This window comes from Chelonoidis abingdonii, chromosome 9 (genome assembly GCF_003597395.2).
Source record: "Chelonoidis abingdonii isolate Lonesome George chromosome 9, CheloAbing_2.0, whole genome shotgun sequence".
Classification (NCBI taxonomy): Eukaryota; Metazoa; Chordata; order Testudines; family Testudinidae; genus Chelonoidis; species Chelonoidis abingdonii.
The window spans coordinates 85,695,826-85,713,068 of NC_133777.1; the positions used below are offsets into that span (position 1 = coordinate 85,695,826).

The following is a 17,243-nucleotide window of genomic DNA, read 5'->3' on the forward strand; positions in this document are numbered from 1 at the left end:
GTGCCGGGGCCCCCCACCAGCCTGGGGCGCTGCAGGAGCCGGTGGGGGGGCAGTGCGGGGCCCCCCCGCGCGCGCCGGGGCAGGCGGTGGGGGGGCTGCAGGGGCCCCCCCCAGCGGGCGCTTAGGGGAGCGGGGGTGGGGGGCTGCGGGGCCCCCAGCAGGGCGCTGTAGCGAGCGGTGGGGAGGCAGTGCCAGGCCCCCCCTGCGTGGGCTTGGGGCGGGCTGGGGGCGCAGTGCCACCGGCTCCAAGCAGGGAGGCTTTTGCATGCGGAGCGGGTGGGGCGTGCAGGCCCCGCCACGAGGAGCCTTGTAGCGGAGGGGCTGGGCGGCAGTGCCAGCCCCCCCAGAGGCGCATGTAGGGGGCTGGGGGCAAGTGCCAGCCCACGGCCGTGCCGGCCAGCACCGGGGGGCGCTGTAGGGAGCGGGAGGGGGCATGTCCAGGGCCCCCCGAGGCGGCGCTGTTTAGCGAGCGGGGCTGGGGGCAGTGCCAGCCCCCCAGAAAGGGGCGCTGAAGGGGCGGAGGCTGGGGCAGTGCCAGGGCCCCCTCCCAGCAACGGGGGACGGTGTCGCAGCAGGGCTGGAGAGTAGTGCCTAGCCCCCCCGCACGGGGGCGCTGAGTGAGGGGGGTGGGAGGCGCTTCCCAGGGACCCCCCTAGCAGGGGGCTCATGTACGAGCGGAGTGGGGGCAGTGCCCCATGCCCCCCCCAGCAGGGCGCGCTTGTATGGGGCCGGGGCGGGGGCAGTGCAGCGGGCCCCCCAGCAGGGGACGCTTGTAGGAGCGGGGCTGAGGGGCCAGTGCCAGTGGCCCCCAGCAGGAGACGCTTGTTAGGGGCGGGGGTGGGGGCCGTGCCGGGGCCCCCCAGCAGGAGACGCTGTAGGAGCGGGGCTGGGGGCAGTGCCAGGCGGCCCCCAGCAGGGACGCGTAGAGAGGGCTGGGGGCAGTGCCAAGGGACCCCCCAGCAGGGGCGCTGAGCGGCGGGGTGGGCGTGGCCAAGGACCCCCCCAGCAGGGGCGCTGTAGCGAGCGGGGCTGGGGGGCAGTGCCAGGGGGCCCCCCCCAGCAGGGGCGCTGTAGCGAGCGGGGCTGGGGGGCAGTGCCAGCCCCCCCAGCAGGGGCGCTATAGCGAGCGGGGCTGGGGGCAGTGCCAGCCCCCCCAGCAGGGGCGCTGTAGCGAGCGGGGCTGGGGGCGGCGCTGTAGCGAGCGGCGCAGGGAAGGGCTCAGGACAGGCCGTGCCGTACCTGTCGAAGATCTCCTGGAAGACGTCTTTGAAGCGCCCGTCGTAGGCCTTGAGGATGGTGTTCTTGGTGCTCATGTAGAGGGGTAACTGCTTCTGGCTGGCGTACTGGAAGCAGCTGTGAGCGAAGCCGGAGATAGACTGCAAGGAAGGGAGGCCGGCCAGTGACTCCTGCAGCGCCAGGGGCAGCTGAGTCTCTTGGCAGCCCCAGATGGGCTCTGGGCGAGGCAGGAGCAGGACAGCATCACTCACCAGTTGCGGGGGGGGCGGGGCTGGGGAGTGTTAAGGTCGCTTAGTCCAACTGCCAACGCCCAAGGGAGAGAAGGAGCCCGTCCCCCAGCCAGGGCTTGGCTCCCACACTCAGCCTACGGCCTCTGCCTGTTCCCCGGCCCAGACCCCTCATTGCAGCCGCGGGCTGGCTCCTCAGGCAGAACATGCAGGGCTGTGCTAGGCCAGAAGGGGAGTTGGACGGGGCTCCTGCTAGCCAGGAAGGGCACAGCCCCATGCCAAGAGGGGCTGCCAGCATCAGCTGCTCCCACCCCGCGCCCTCCCTGCAGTGCCAGGCCTGGAGAACACACCGGCAGCGCCCACCTGCCTCTCACCTCGTCCGTGTTGTACATCCCCATGCCAACACCCCCGCCAGGGAAGTTGTAAACCTCCCACTCCTTCACGGCACTGCCATCCTTCGGAGTGAACACCATCTTGAACGTCCCGGACCGGTCCACAACGAAGTCCGTGGCCTTGTACTGAACAGGGACAGGCCAAAGAGTTATGCTCGCCAACCTCTGCATCCACCCACTCCGAGCCCCCACCTGCAGTCGCTGCCAGCAGCCCCCACCACCCCACGCCAGCACCCCCCTGCTGCGCCATGGGCACACAGGGCCCTCCAGTGGCAGGCTCACCTGGTCGCCATGGGCATGTCTGCCGATGGTGATGGGCTTGACCCAGCCGGGGACCAGGCGGGGAATATTCTTGCAGATGATGGGCTCCCTGAAAACAGTCCCACCCAGGATGTTTCGGATCGTGCCGTTGGGGCTCTTCCACATCTTCTTCAGCCTGAATTCTAAAATCAAGGGGGGAGGGGGTAAGATGTGCCATGGGCCTGCCTCCCCCACACACGGCACCCTGGCAGCCCAACCCCAAGCTAGCCCCTGCAGCAGCACAGGTAGGTGTCACGCTGCCCAGGGACTGCTAGAACCATGGCATCTGTCTGGACCGGGGTCAGGAGGCAGAGCAGACAGAGGTGCCTCTGCCTGCCCCAGCCAGAGGCTCTGGGCAGCACGAGAACCCAGAGGCTGGAGCTGCCCCACCACAGGCCCCAGGAACAAGTACAGCAAGGGGGAGGAGGGGGCAAGCGCCCCACAGAGAGCAGCCCAGCCCCCCAAGCCCAGCTCACATGGAGTCCGAGCCCCACTCCAGAGTGAGATGTGGGCTCGCTGCCCAGGGTCCCTTGTCCGCCCCCTCCCCGGCAGCCTGCCCTCTGCACCTTCCACTCTGGCTTCATCAGGCGTGATAGTGGCGCATTTCACAGCCACACTGTACTTCTGGGTAGCCAGCGCCGAGTCGATGGTGACCTGGTCGTCCGTCTGGTCCCGGTTTGGCAGGCCCAGGTCGAAGTACTTCAGCTGCACGTCAACGTTGGGCAGGATCAGCTGGAGGACAGGGTAAGGAGAGGGTGTGCTCAGTGGGGGCACTGCACCATGGAGCCTAGCGGGCTGTGTCCGAGCTGCCACAGGGGCTGGGAACACTGCTCCTGGAGCCACGCCCTTGCCCCGGTACAGACGCGCTGGGGCTGAGGGTAGGAAACAGTGACGCCGCCTTGGTGCTGCTGCTCCCCTCCCGCAGCTGGGGCCACTTCCGGGCTCTCTCACTTGCAGGAAGCTGCAAAGCCCATGGGGAGAGGTTCTCAGACACCTGTTTCCTGGCTGGGGACAGCAGCAGGATCGAGGGAAGCCGAGATCCATGGGGCAAGACTGCATCCTCTCCTGGGAGCTTCAGAAACCCCAGCGCTCCCACCAGCCACAGCCGCCTAGACAAAGCCTGTGTTCTGGCCACGTTTGTGCTGCCGAAGCAGCAATGGGAGCCGACAGCTCACCCACAGGCAGCAGGGATGGGGGCATGGACCTGAGTTGCTGGTGTGTGTGAAACCTGGCCAGTCACCGCGCCCGCAGAGGACCCAGCATCAGGGGGCAAACGAGTCTCATCCCCCTCCCCAGAGCCTGGGTCCTATGCCACACAGGGGGCCACCACAGAGCTCTCCCACCCTGCAGACCATCCACTGCCCCCAGCACTACCTTCTCTTTGATGAACTCCCAGATGATCCGCGTCATCTCATCCCCATCCATCTCCACCACTGGCTTGGCCACTCTGATCCGTTTGTCAGCATCTAGGCAGAAGCACCATGGCTGTCAGAGCACCTGCCACCTGGGAGCAGAGGCTGCCCCCGACCCCAGCCATCTGCCCAGCCCAAGCCACCCCCACGTGGGAGGTGGGCAGCCCAGCCTCCAGCCGAGGGAGCCCTGTCCGGGTTTATCTCCGCAACTACCCGTCCTGATTCAAACACGCTGGGTTGCAGCCAGAGCTCTTTGACCTGAGAAGCGCCATGGTCAGGGGCCAGATCCAGCTCCAACTGCCCCAAGGGAACCCATCAAGACATTGCCAGGCTCCTCCAGCAGCACGCGTCACCCAGGGACGGGAGCCTCTGGAGCCCAGCCAGCCAAAACTCTGCCTGGCCAAATGGGGCATCAGCCTCCCCCCCCACCCCCCAGCTGGCACCAAGGGCAAAGCGCTGCTCCGCACGCCCAAGCGGTGACCTAGGGACACATGAACGGCCTCTCAGTGCGGCTCATTCTCACGTGGGATTCAGGGCGGCAGCTGATCCTGTCTAAAGGGAAAGTGAATTAAACACACGCTGGGAGACTCTAATCCTGACTCCAGCCCAGGGCCTGCTGCCAGCTCCCTGCTCTCAGCTCTAAGCCACAGACTTTCCGAGCAAGAAACCAGTCCTTTCACTCCCAGTGCATGAGCTGCAGCAGAAGCCAGCTGATCCCCAGCCTCCAGCACACAGTGCAGCTGGGCAGAGCAGGGGAACGCGCCCAGGCCCAGGCACCCACATGGCCACAGGGAGAGAGACCCAGGGCTGATCTCTACATTAGCAGGGCAAGCGCCTTCCCAGGCAGCTCCAGGCCCACTGCCAGCCATGGGAACAGGCCCCTTTGTACATTTCACAGCCCAGAGGGGAGGGGACGAAGGCAGAATTCACAGCAGGGGCCACTCACACAAGGCTTTTGGAAGCCCCTTTCTTCCCCCTCCTGCCCCTTGAAATCCAGAGCTCTAGGCCAGGCCCAAGGGTCCAATGCCCTTGAAGTCCTTGGATGACCTTAGCAGAGCAGGTTCCTTTCCCGCAGGTCACCAGCTGAACAGCCCAGAACCAGGTTCAGCTGCTGGGCGCCAGCAGTGCCCGAGATCTGCAGCCCAGAGAGCCAGGCCTGGTGCCCTGGGTCACAGCAGAGGACGCAGGCAGCAGGACCCCCAGAACCCAGACTGGCCGAGCGGGGGGCTGGAGAACATTCTCCTGCTCTGAACGCAGGTTACGGCGTTACCAGGACCCACCCAGGCATCGGCGCTGCAGCCTGGGCCTGTCTAGACCACTGCTCCCGGGGAGCTCCCAGGCCGGATCAGACCCGTTTGGCTCTGGAGCGAGACGTCCCCTGCCCCAGCTGCACCGCAAGAGCCAGGCGGGCCGGACCCACTGAGCTCCCACGCTAGCTGCAGCCATTCTGGGAGGGCAGCGGCTGGCACCCCGGGCCCAGGGCGAGCACCCGGCCCGCTCCGGCTGAGGGAGCGGGACCCAGCCCGTCCTGGAGCCCCGCTGCTGCCAGGGCCAGTGTCACTGCCACGCTCCAGGAGCCGCGCGGAGCTCCCAGAACCGCACGTCGGGCAGGGAGCGCGCGATGCCCAGAGGACCCGGCCCCGGCCCCCGGCGGGCGCAGTAGCAGGGCTGGGGGCCGGGCGGGGCTCCGAGCACCGGCGGCCGGCCGGGGCAGCGCGGCGGAAAGACCCAGGCCCCCCGCAGAACAAGGCCGGGCGGCCCCCGGGGGACCCGGCGCCGCTAGGCGGGACAGAGCCCGGGCGGCCCAAGTCGGGAGAGCAGCCGGGCCCGGGACCCACCCGGGGGCCTCCCGGCTCCCCTCGGCCGGGCCGGGCCGGGCCGGCAGCCGCCTCTGCCCTTCAAGTCACCCCCGGCCCTTCCCCCGCCCCGGACTCACAGTGGCGCCGCGGCTGCTGCGCGCCCGGCGCGGGGCCGGGGCCAGGGCGGCGGGAGGCGGCTCAGGCCGGGGGCGGCGCGGCAGAGCGCCGGGGCTGCGCCGAGGTATCGCGCCATCGCGAACAGCAGCCGGGCAGCGCGGGCCGCGCACTCGGAGCGGCCGGACACGTGAGCGGACCCCGCCCGGCCTGGCGCCTCCGCGCATTGGGCAGGCTGGGATGGGTCGGCCTGTTGCTCCCCGGGGCGGAGCGCGGCCCCCGGCCGGGCCGCTCCTGCGCTATGTGCGGCTCTTGTTCCCGGCCCTGGCCCCGGGGGCCTCGCGGCCCTTCGGCCTGGCTGCGGCACCCTGGGAGACCCGGACCCCGAGCGCCCCCTCTGCCCCCCCGCCGGGAGACTCCGCTCTCCCCGGCACCCCCGCCGGGAGCGCCCCCTCGGCCCCCGGACCCTCCCCCATCGGGACACCCGGACACACACACCCTGCCACGAGCACCCCCTTTCCCCTGGACCCTCCCCAGCCAGGAGACCCGGACCCCGAGTACCCCCTCTGCAACCCCCCTGGGAGACTCCCCTTTCCCTGGACACCCCCGCCGGGAGACCCCCCCGACCCCGAGTGCCCCCTCTGCCGCCGGGAGACCCAGACCCCGAGCCCCCCTCCGTCGGAGACCCAAGACCTCCCCCAGATCGAGACCCTGAGTGGCCCCGAGACCCCAGTCACACCCTGATCCGCGTCCCCAGTTAGACCCAGTCCCCCAGATGTGCTCAGGTAGAGAGGGACCATGACCCTGTCTCTGCCAGGTGATTTCACAGTCTGTTCATAACCCTCCCCCAGGACCTGGGGTGGGCATCTGCCCCCCAACCATTACTGCCTCCACTGCTGCTTTTGAGCCCCCTCCCTCCAGCTCTCTTCTCCGAGCCACCCTGCCTGTATCTCCCAGGGCCTCGCTCAGGCCCAGCTCAGCCCCTTCCATCTCCTGTCTCTGGTTCTCTTCCTGGCAAGGAGCCCTGGCTAGGGGCATTGGGGGTCCCACCTCTCAGCCCCCTGCCCCCCCCCCTCTGCTGGAACAGGGCCCCAAACCTCGGGCCACCCCAGCTCACCTGGCTGCTCTCCAGGCTGCAGCATCTCTAGGATGGAGGGGCCCAGAGATGACTGCAGGATCCGGGCATGGCCCAGAGCCCTAAGAGAGGGACTCTCCCATCCAGGTCCAGAGCCCTGGGATTGAAGAGTCTGCAGCTGGGCTCAGTACGCCTGGGGCACAGCCTGTCCCTGTGTCACTAATCTCTTCAGGGAGCAAGTCCCCTATTTCCCAGCAGGGTCTCCTCCCCCGAGGAGCCCTTTCCCACCAAGGGCTGCTGCTTTCCTACCGACAAACTATGTGCATGGCCCCCCTGTGCCGGCGGTGCTGTGATGGGGTTCAGGGAGTGTTGTTGGAGCGCAATGGGGGATGCTGTAGGGAGGTTCATGTCAAGGCACAGGGGAGCCTGAACATGGGCTCTGCACACCAAAAGGAAAAAGGTTCTTGGGCGGAATGGGTGCAGACGCCGCCTGGTTTGGGGCTGGGATAAGGATCAGTCTCCAGGAAGCAGTCCCCTCCGCCCCTGGCTAGTCTTCACCATGCAGTCCTACTTCCCCAGAACCCCAGTGGGCCAGCCCAGAGCTCCTCAGTCCCCGAGGCTGCTTGGCTGGGCAGGGCAGCCAGAGGAGCTGCCCCTACAAAATGAGCTGGCTGCAGGAGGAGCCGGTGCAGAGCCCGCGTGTGCACTGCCAGACAGAGCGTCCCAAGGACACAGGCAGCCGTCAGTAAACAGCATCAAAGCAGGGGACAAAGGGCAGGCAGCATGAGCTGCTTCCAGCAGCGACTACTGGCTTGGCTACGTACTCCTCACCAGGGACTTGGCGGAGGCGGGTGGCAGCTGCAGGGACAGACTCAGGCCCTCACTTGCTGGGTTGTAGTTTTTGATGCTGCTCACTGCCAGGGAATGGCCAGGGGCAGATGGGCAAGTGAAGGCAGGAGGGGCTCTGGGGGGCACCTTCTCCTGTAAGTGGGTGTCTGTTATGGAGTCTCTGGGCGATGCTCTGGAACTGCTCACCACCAAGCCAGGCAGGACCTTGGGGAGCCTCCTCTCCCTTAGAGCAAACTCTCCAGGGCAAGAAGCTCACACGGCTTCACCTCCTGGGTCTCTCCTTGGAGCATTCAACATCCTCTGCCCCTCCGTGCGCTTCCCACAGCGAGCCCACCCAGGCGGGGTCCTGGGGAAGCCACAGGGTCCTGCACCCGCCCCCCACTTCGCAGTCAGACGTGACTCTCAGCCAGCCAGTAAAACAGAGGTTTATTAGATGACGGGAACATGGTCTAAAACAGAGCTTGTAGGTACAGAGAACCGGACCCCTCAGCCAGGTCCATTCTGGGGGGTAGCGAGCCAGACACCCACATCTGCCCTCACTCCTCATCCGCAGCCAGCTCCAAACTGAAACCCCCTCCAGCCCCTCCTCTCTGCTTTGTTCCTTTCCTGGGCCAGGAGGTGACCTGGTCTCTTTGTTCTCCAACACCTTTATCTCACTCCTTGGAGGGGGGAAGGGCCCCAGCCATTAGTTGCCTGGAGACAGAGTGTCGGCCATTTATGTGCACTGGCCCTTTGCTCTGCAACAATCTCACCCCCTGGAGACTTAAGAAATGCACAGGGGAAGCTGAGGCACCCACATAGTGTTCGGAGGAAACAGAACAGTCCCACTTCATCACAGTGTCAAGGCAGCCAGTCTCAGCACCCATGTCAAGCGGCTGCATGCACCCTCTACATGCCGTGTGACTGAGCTTGGCTGCCTTGGAGGCCCTGGGCAGAGAGCACTGCCTCAACACCCAGTGCTGCAGCAAGAGACACTGGGCTCTCACCAGCCAGCACCACAGGAAGGAGCGTGTGGAAACTCGCCCCTCCTCCTCAACCAGGCAGCCAGCACTCCCCAGGGCTGGGGGCTGCTGGTAGTTCAGCTATCAGTGTCCTAAACAAATGTCCTTTGGTTTGTAAGGGCCCTTTCCCTGCATTGCTTATGCCTTGGCATCCGCACAGGGCACAGCAGCTGCCTGCCTTCCAGCGCCTCCACAGAGCTGCCTCAGGGCCTAGGTGAAACCGAGCAAGTGGACTGAGTTCAGGTCAGGAGGAGTTGGGCAGGATGAGAAGGAAGCCACCCCAGGAAAAAAGGAAACTTTGTCTCTGCTACTAATATTGAAACTGTCCCTTGAGTTTAAATCCTCTCACTGCATGAGGGCTGCAGAACTGGGCATTAGCAGTGGGTGGGGTGTGTCTGGGGCTGGAATTGTGGGGGTTGCAGGGCCGGGCTTGGCATCAGCAGCAGGAGGGCAGGTGGGGTGTGTGTCTGGGGCTGGAATTGCAGGGGGCTACAGGGCAAGACAGGGCATAAGAACAGCCGTACTGGGTCAGAACAAAGGTTCATCCAGCCCGTATCTTGTCTGCCAACAGTGGCCAATGCCAGGTGCCCCCGAGGGAGTGAACCTAACAGGCAATGATCAAGTGATCTCTCTTCTGCCATCCATCTCCACCCTTTGCAAACAGAGGCTAGGGACACCATTCCTTACCCATCCTGGCTAATAGCCATTTATGGACTTAAAATCTCTCTGAATTTATCTAGTTCTCTTTTAAACGCTGTTATAGTCCCAGCCTTCACAACCTCCTCAGGCAAGGAGTTCCACAGGTTGACTGTGTGCTGTGTGAAGAAGAACTTCCTTTTATTTGTTTTAAACCTGCTGCCCATTAATTTCATTTGGTGATAGGTTCTTGTATTATGGGAACAAGTAAATAACTTTTCCTTTATTCCCTTTCTTCACATTCACGCAATGATTTTATAGACCTCTATATATCCCCCTTAGTCTCCTCTTTTCCAAGTTGAAAGTTCCTAGCCTTTAATTCTCATAAGAACGGCTGTTACCGGTTCAGACAAGGTCCATCTAAGCCCCAGGTATTCTGTCACCGACCAGTGGCCAGTACCAGGTGCTCCAGAGGGAGTGACACAGAGGGAGTGAACCTAACAGGCAATGATCAAGTGATCTCTCTCCTGCCATCCATCTCCACCCTCTGACAGACAGAGGCTAGAGACACCATTCCTTACCCATCCTGGCTAATAGCCATTCATGGCCTCAACCACCATGAATTTATCCAGTTCCCTTTTAAATGCTGTTATAGTCACAGCCTTCACAACCTCCTCAGGCAAGGAGTTCTACAAGTTGACCGCGCGCTGCATGAAGAAGAACTTTCTTTTATTTGTTTTAAACCTGCTCCCCTCATATGGGACCCATTCCAAACCCCTAATCATTTTAGTTGCCCTTCTCTGAACCTTTTCTAGTGCTAGAATATCTTTTGTTGAGACGGGGCGACCACATCTGTAAGCAGGATTCAAGATGTGGGCGTACCATCGATTTATGTAAGGGCAATAATATATTCTCAGTCTTACTCTCTATCCCCTTTTTAATGATTCCTAGCATCCTGTTTGCTTTTTTGACCGCCTCTGCATACTGGCTGGACATCTTCAGAGAACTGTCCACGATGACTCCAAGATCTTTTTCTTGATTTGTTGTAGCTAACTTAGCCCTCATCATATTGTATGTATAGTTGGGGTTATTTTTTCCAATGTGCATTACTTTACATTTATCCACATTAAATTTCATTTGCCATTTTGTTGCCCAATCACTTAGTTTTGTGAGATCTTTTTGAAGTTCCAGTCTACTTTGGTCTTAACTATCTTGAGTAGTTTAGTATCATCTGCAAACTTTGCCACCTCATGGCAAAGCTGTGCTGAGGGAGCTTGCACACACCTGCCCCCACTGAGCCAGGCTCTAACGGGGACATGTCTGGCCTTCGCTTTCTCAAGCAATAAGAAAGGAATAAAAGCTGAAGGACGCAGCCTGTCTGGGTCCTGTTCGAGGGTGAAATGAAATGGCCCTCCTCTGCTTCCCTTGGCTGTGCTCCAGGTTAGCAGCTCTAAGGGGAGCAGCACTCTGGCTTATCTGATATTCCTCGGTGAGCTGCCTAGTGCAGAGTGGTTACACGTGGCAGCACGGCTGGGCTTGCTCTGGAAAGTCCTTGGGGTCAGTGCCCAGCACCGTTTGCTGACTGGAGCTCTGTCGAGCTAAGGACAAAGCCAGTGGCTAGTGCTGTCCTTGCTCTGCCCAGAGCTGGCATCTGAATACCCTTCAGAGTGCCAGGCACCAAGAGAGCGGTGGGCCTGGTGCTGGGGCAGGGCTTCCGTCCATTGGGAGGTGAGGAGGACTTGGCAGGGGTGTCCTGTGGAGGGAACATGAGCCCAGTCCTACAAAGGGAGCACGGTGCTGGTGAGTGACAAGGCAGCTTGCCAGGACCCCGGCCCGCTGAAGGCTGAGCTAAGCCTGGACTCTTCCCAGCAGTGTGTAGGTGCAGTGATCTGGCACGGCCAGTCTCTGTGCAGCGTGTTCTGCGGGCATGAGCAAGGGGCCTTGACTTCACATTTCCCTGTCACAGATCTGGGGGCTCCCAGGTGAACAGACCCTGTGTAACATGGTGCCAGACACACGTCCTGCACCCAGCATATGGCTCCTGCCAGGCCCCTCAACTAATGGCTGGAGCGAGGCCCACCCCACGAATGGCTCATTCTAGGCAGTGTCACTTCGCTCACATGGCTGCACCAGCTTCCCAGAGTCCCGGAGCCCAAGATTCCAGTCTGCCCACATGGGGGGCTTGGCCAGCATCAGTTCTGGCTCTGCCTGCTCTCCAGAGCAAGCGGCCACAAACCCAGGCCGCAATTAAAGGGAGGAGGAGGGCAGAATGTTCCTGGGAGTGTGGTGTCTCTGGGGACCAGCAGTGTGTGAGTCCCAAGGCTAGGAAGAGCTGGCAGCCCCATCCCTGCAACAAGAGTGCCTTTATTTAGGGGGCAAGGGGATCCTGGCTCTTAAAACAATCATTGACCCTTCGAGTCAAGCCAAACTCCAGCCCATTTGCTGCGAGACCCATGCACCTGTCTCCCACTCTCAGGAATCTGCCCCAAGCCCTGAACCCCATGGGGCCTGGAGGCTCCCTCCACCCACGGTTCCCAGATTTGCTGCTGATGAGCCCAGGGACCAGTGAAGATGCAGGAGTGGCAGGTCTTGAGGAACTAGATATCAGGGTGTGAGAAATGACCTGTGCTGGGGACTCTTGTTATGGGCTATTTTGCACAAGGTTTTTGTAATAAACTAGCCCCGAGGAGGGTGCTAGTGAGGCAAGAGAGTCTGTGTAGAGTTCCTGGGGACACAAAAAGAGGGAAACTGAGGCAGGTGCCCCTGTTGTGCCACAGCTGTGGCTGGAGGGTGCTCCAGGAGGGCTGCAGCTTTGGAGTGCACCAGCTGCCTGCTTGTCCCCATCTTGTTCTGCTGAGGCATCCATGCTGGGGGTGCAGGAGGGGGGCAGAAAAGGTGAATGAAAAAGCTTGAATGCTCAGTATCTCCTGGCTGATGTCCTCTCCAAGGGAGGAGGGAGCTTCCTTCACTCCTACGCCGGAGGCCTGGGTGCCTGTCTCAGCCCCACACGTTCCACTCTGCTCTGCCTGGCAGCTGCTCTAATTTTAGCAGTGGTCTTACTGAGAAAGGGAATTGCTGACAGTTGGGCCAGCTCTGCCTTGGCTTGCAGCTGCCTGTGAATTCCAGGGGCTCCAGCCAGAGCTGGTGCTGGGCTTTGCTGACAGCCCTTCGGCCTGCCCCGCAGATCCCTCCGAATCTCACGCTGGGTTTAGCTGAGAGCCCTGGGGCCCGCCTGCCTCACAGGCCCCCCTGCCTCACAGGCCCGCTTGCCCTGCTCTGGGCTTTGCTGACAGCCCTTCCCCCTGCCCTGCAGACCACCCCCCTGCCCCACAGGCCCCACTGCCCCACAGACCCTCCCTGCCCCGTGCTGGGCTTTGCTGAGAGCCCTGGGGCCCGCCTGCCCCACAGGCCCGCCTGCCCTGCAGACCCTCCCCACCTGGCGCTGGGCTTTGCTGACAGCCCTTTGACCTACCCCACATACCCCCTGCATCTCGCACTGGGCTTTGCTGACAGCCCTGAGGCCCGCCTGCCCCACAGACCCACCTGGCCCACAGGCCCGCCTGCCCTGTTCTGGGCTTTGCTGACAGCCCCTCCCCCTGCCCTGCAGACCACCCCCCCTGCCCCACAGGTCCCACTGCCCCACAGACCCTCCCTGCCCCGTGCTGGGCTTTGCTGAGAGCCCTGGGGCCCGCCTGCCCCACAGGCCCGCTTGCCCTGCTTTGGGCTTTGCTGATAGCCCTTCCTCCTGCCCTGCAGACCACCCCCACTGCCCCACAGACCCTCCCTGCCCCGTGCTGGGCTTTGCTGAGAGCCCTGGGGCCTGCCTGCCCCACAGGCCCGCCTGCCCTGCTCTGGGCTCTGCTGAGAGCCCTGAGACCCGCCTGCCCCATGGTGGGGCAGGGACTCAGCCCTGCAGCCCGTGCTGGTCACCATGCAGCCAGTCTCCAAAAGCCCACACCTTGGCCCTGCTTGCTGCCTGCTACCTGGCTGGAGCAACAGGCTCCCGTGGTTTGCCCTGCCTGAGGGTGGGCTGGCCAGCGGGAGCGGCTGGGCGCCCAGCATCTAGGCTGGGGTAGGAGCTGCTCTGCCAGGGCGGTTCACCAGGCAGGCGAGCAGGGCAAGTCCCCAGAGCTACACAATACATCGTGCGTGTTCGTTTTACTCTCACTGCTGCCTGGATCCAGCTCTCGGACAAACTGGGCTCTGACCCAGCGTCCCACCTCTCTCCACAGCAGCGAAACGCTAGAAGAGCCTAGCGCCGCGTGAGGCTCAACCCCGGGGTAGCTAATGGTGCCTCACAAACGGCCTGGTTACCATGGCAATCTACCCCAGCCTGGAGCCCCTTCATCAGGGCCTTACTGTGGTCACCGAGGTGAGGCCGAGGCAGAATTGTAGCAGTGAAAGCAGGGCTGTAGGCCAAGGGCAGAGATGGGGCCTAGGCCCTATTCCTCCTGGGCCCCAGCCCCAAGGGGCAAGCCCTGTGCATGTGCCTGCCTCATGCTCTGCCCCCATGCTGGCCCAAGTAGCAGCAGTGCCAGCTCCCAGGGCTGCCCGCTGCCGCTTCGCTACAAAGTTAGTTGGGATTGGTCCTGCTTTGAGCAGGGGTTGGACTAGATACCTCCTGAGGCCCCTTCCAACCCTGATAGTCTGTGATTCTATGAAAGGCAGTGAGCTTAGAAAAGCTGGTTCAGCTCTATGCTGGGCGGGGGCGGCTGTACCTGGCTTTTGACTTGTGCCTCATCTGTGAGAAGTCACCAGCTGCCACTGTGTCCCACGCCCACGTGCCCCACTGGGTAACAAGCAAGTGCCCGGTGCTCCCTGGGGTGGCCAAGCTGCTGGAAGGGCTAAGGCAGATTGTTCTGGGGGGTCTCCCATGTCTTCCCAGACAAGGACTGCCTCAGGGCACCCCAGGCAGTCTGGGGCACAGTCCATGGAAGTGGGGGGGCTAGGTACAGGGGAGTGACCACACCTTGGCATGGTCACATGGTCAGGACACCTCCTTACCCTCTGGGGCAGGGGCTTGTTTCTGTGGGATCTCTCAGTGTGGTGCCCCTACTGGTCTCAGCTCCCTCTGGGACCTGAGCCCCATGGGGCCATTGGTGCTCTGGTCCTGCACTCCCCTGCCCTGTGTTACCCGTGCATGCCATTGTGCAGAGGCAAGGCGGGGCGGAGGCCAGAGTACCACGGGCAGAGGCTGGTTGCTATGGCTGTGACTGAGCAGGAGGCTCTGGGTGCTGGTCCCCTGGGTCCCAGGCTGCTGGAGCTGAGCGCATGCACTGGAGTCCACCTGAGCCTCCCCACTTTGCAGAGATGTGGCTGGGACCTGACACCCTCCTGGCACCATGGGGAGCGGGGGCAGGAGGTGCATTTCTTGGGACCCAGGTCTGGAGTGATGCTCACGTGGTGCAGCCTGGCACCCACGCCTCAAGCAGGGGCTGCTTTGCTCTAGGGATGCTGTAGTGCTGGATTCAGGCAGCAGCCAGGTGGCTTGTATGCCTCCCTGATCCCTGCTGGGCCCCTGCCTGCCCAGAGCCCCTGGGAGGGGAGGGAGAAGTGGGAGGCAACCTGGTTCCCCCATGGTCCAGGTATCCCCAGTTCCCATTGTCATTCCCCCAACCACCCTGGCCCCTCAAGCCCCTTTGTGACTCTGGGGCAAGAGGTCCTGCTGCTGCCCCTCCCTAGGGTCAGGGCTCTGGGGAATGGCACTATGGCATGCACAGGTCTGGGCTGGCCAGGTCTCCGGGGCAGTTCCAGCTCATTCCTTCTGGAGCTCTGGCTACTCATGCCTTCCCTCAGGGAATGAGCCCGATGGACAGTGCTGCCTTTCCAGGCACGCACAGGGGAGTAGGCCGCAGCCAGTCCAGGCACCCACCCTAGGACCAGTGCAGCTCAGAGCCCAAAGGGAGCTGCCATGATGGGTCCATGCGCCCCAGGTGAGGGGGAAGCCCCACTGGCCCAGCCTGGCTTTCCCCGTTGGTCTTCAGCTTTGATCCAGTGCATGCCCTGCCACTGCAGGGGAGTGACTGCACCTAGACTCCCCGGAGTCCTGCAGGCGAAGGGCTGAATGCCCACACGTGAAATTGGGCACCTCATTCAGAGACCTGATGCCCAGAGGGTCTGGGCACATGCCCCTCACAGCATCTTCTTGGGAACGGCCGGCCCCTCTGAAGATCTGGCTATGGGTACCCAGGTGTGCAGCTGCCAGAGTCATGCTGCCAAGCTGGAAGTGTTGACCAGGAGCCTGTGCCAAGTTGGTGAGCCCTCTACTCCACACCAGGGGGCGCTGCTCCCCTGCTGGTCCCAGGCTGGCCGGGGAGCCATGCAAAGCGGGGCCTGCTCCCCTCCACTTCTCCCCTGCTGCACCCTCGGGGCTCCTCATTGCCCCCAGCCCTGGCTGCAGGGAGAGTCAGCCCCAGCCCTGTTGGTTCGTGCGCCCCAGACTCCTCAGGCAGCCGCTGAGTCCCAGGACTCAGTGCAGCTCCAGGGTGAACTGTGCCCCCTCTGCCCTTTGACGGCCTGAGAGACAAGGGGTCCCCAGGCACTGGCTCCTTGTGATGGAGTCGGCAACCGCTGGTGCCGGCCCAAGGCAGTGCAGCAGCCGGGGATTGCGTGGGCCTGTGGCACACACAGCAGTGCAATGGGACTCCCAAAGAGAGGTGCCCGTGTCTGCGTGTGTGTGTTGGTGAACGGGTGTGCATGTGAGCAGGTTAGCGAGCGTGCATGTGCAGGGATGAGCACTCCATGGCTGAGTGAGCAGAGCTGAAGGCCACAGGTCGTAACCCTGGGGTCAGTGCCAGTCTGAGGAGAGTGGTTCATGGAGTGTGAGACAGGGACCCGGCTCCCTGGGCCTAGCTCATTGCCTGGTAACATTCATCTGCTGCACCTTCCACAGGCCTGTGGCTGGAGCTCTCAGACAGGGTTGCCTCACCTGGTGCCCTGTCCCTGGCTGCTCATGCTGCTTGCCCAGAGGCAGCGCCTATGACCCAGCCAGTCACCCCAGAGCAAACATCCCTCAGACACATCCTTAGCGCTGACAGGCGCAGTTTGACCATCATCTCATTTACAGCCAGGGGGTGTCAAGTGCCCAGCACTGATGCCTTCTTTGCAGCTGCCACCAGCCACAGGGAGGGGGGGCCCAGAGCTGGCCTCCCCAAGCTGCCCAGCCCCGCTGGTTTCAGAGACACCCGCTGCCGAGAGCCATCCCAGTGCTGCAGCCAGCAACCCACCTGCGAGAGCTGCCGGGGAGCTGGGAACCCAGCGAGGCCGCATTGCCTTGGCTTTGCTGGGAGCAGCCAGTTGGGACTGGGATCCCCTCTCCTCGGGGAGATGGACCTGCCAGACCCCACACATGGCACAGCGAAGTGCAAACAGGGAACGAGCCCCGCACTGGCAGTGTGTCTGGAGGGCACCGACTGCCGGTCTCCAGCTCCAGCCCAGCCTCTGAGGCCTGGCCCCCACTGCCGGCCCCCAGCCCCAGCCTGGGCTCTGACGCCCGGCACCCGCTGCTGGCCCCTCAGGAGCCAAATTTCCCTTAGAGCCTGCAGCAGAGTCCCTGCTGGGGGAAGCCCTGACATACAATGACCGGCCCTGCTGGCTGGGGCTCCACACAAGGTCCTGAAGCCTTGGAGAGTCAGCAGGTCAGGCCCCAGGTGGAGAGGGAGATTCAGAGCACCCCTCTTGCTCAGAGGCAGGGCTGTATTTTGAGGCATGCCTGGGCTGGTCAGCTTGGTCCTGCAGCTCAGGGAGTGTGGGCTGGCTCTGCTCCCCTCCACGGGAGTGGCTCTGGCGCCCCGTCTCACACACCCCTACCCTGCCATGGCCCCAAGGCTGGCTCTGCTCTGCCCCAGCCTTGGGCTCTGCCTGGCAGTGGTGTGAGAGCTGGGGGTGACATGTGCCCCACAGCCTGGGCTGAGGGTCTGGGACCCTGCCAGAAGCTCACACCTGAGCCAGCTGCCGGGCGGAAGGGGCCGCTCCTTGTGTGCACAGCTGGGAGGGATGGAGCCACCCAGGCCTGCGCCTGCCTGCTCCAGTCCTGAGGTCTCTTTGTTGTGGTAATTGCAGGTTGCTGGATGGAAGCGTCTGGCCAGGCCTGGCTGGGCTCTCTGTAATCAGAGAGGGAGCGGAGCTGGCAGATCAGGCCTCATTTCCCTGCTTGTGCTGACTGTGCAGCAGCCCCATTCTTACCCCCGCCCTGGCCTAGCG

At 63.1% G+C, this 17,243-nt stretch overlaps 1 protein-coding gene across 1 annotated transcript in view; it reads right to left on the minus strand.

Moving 5' to 3' along the window:
- The window catches only part of IDH2 (isocitrate dehydrogenase (NADP(+)) 2), a 15,912-nt gene extending 10,236 nt beyond the window's left edge, over nt 1-5,676 (minus strand). Inside the window, exons 1-6 of the mRNA XM_075069767.1 lie at nt 5,504-5,676; nt 3,530-3,621; nt 2,722-2,887; nt 2,138-2,298; nt 1,838-1,981; nt 1,240-1,376 (exon numbers count right to left, since the gene is read on the minus strand). Of these exons, the coding sequence (XP_074925868.1) occupies nt 1,240-1,376; nt 1,838-1,981; nt 2,138-2,298; nt 2,722-2,887; nt 3,530-3,580 (659 nt within the window). The 5' untranslated portion in view covers nt 3,581-3,621; nt 5,504-5,676. The remainder of the gene's footprint in view (nt 1-1,239; nt 1,377-1,837; nt 1,982-2,137; nt 2,299-2,721; nt 2,888-3,529; nt 3,622-5,503) is intronic.
- Between the last annotated feature and the right edge of the window lie 11,567 nt (nt 5,677-17,243).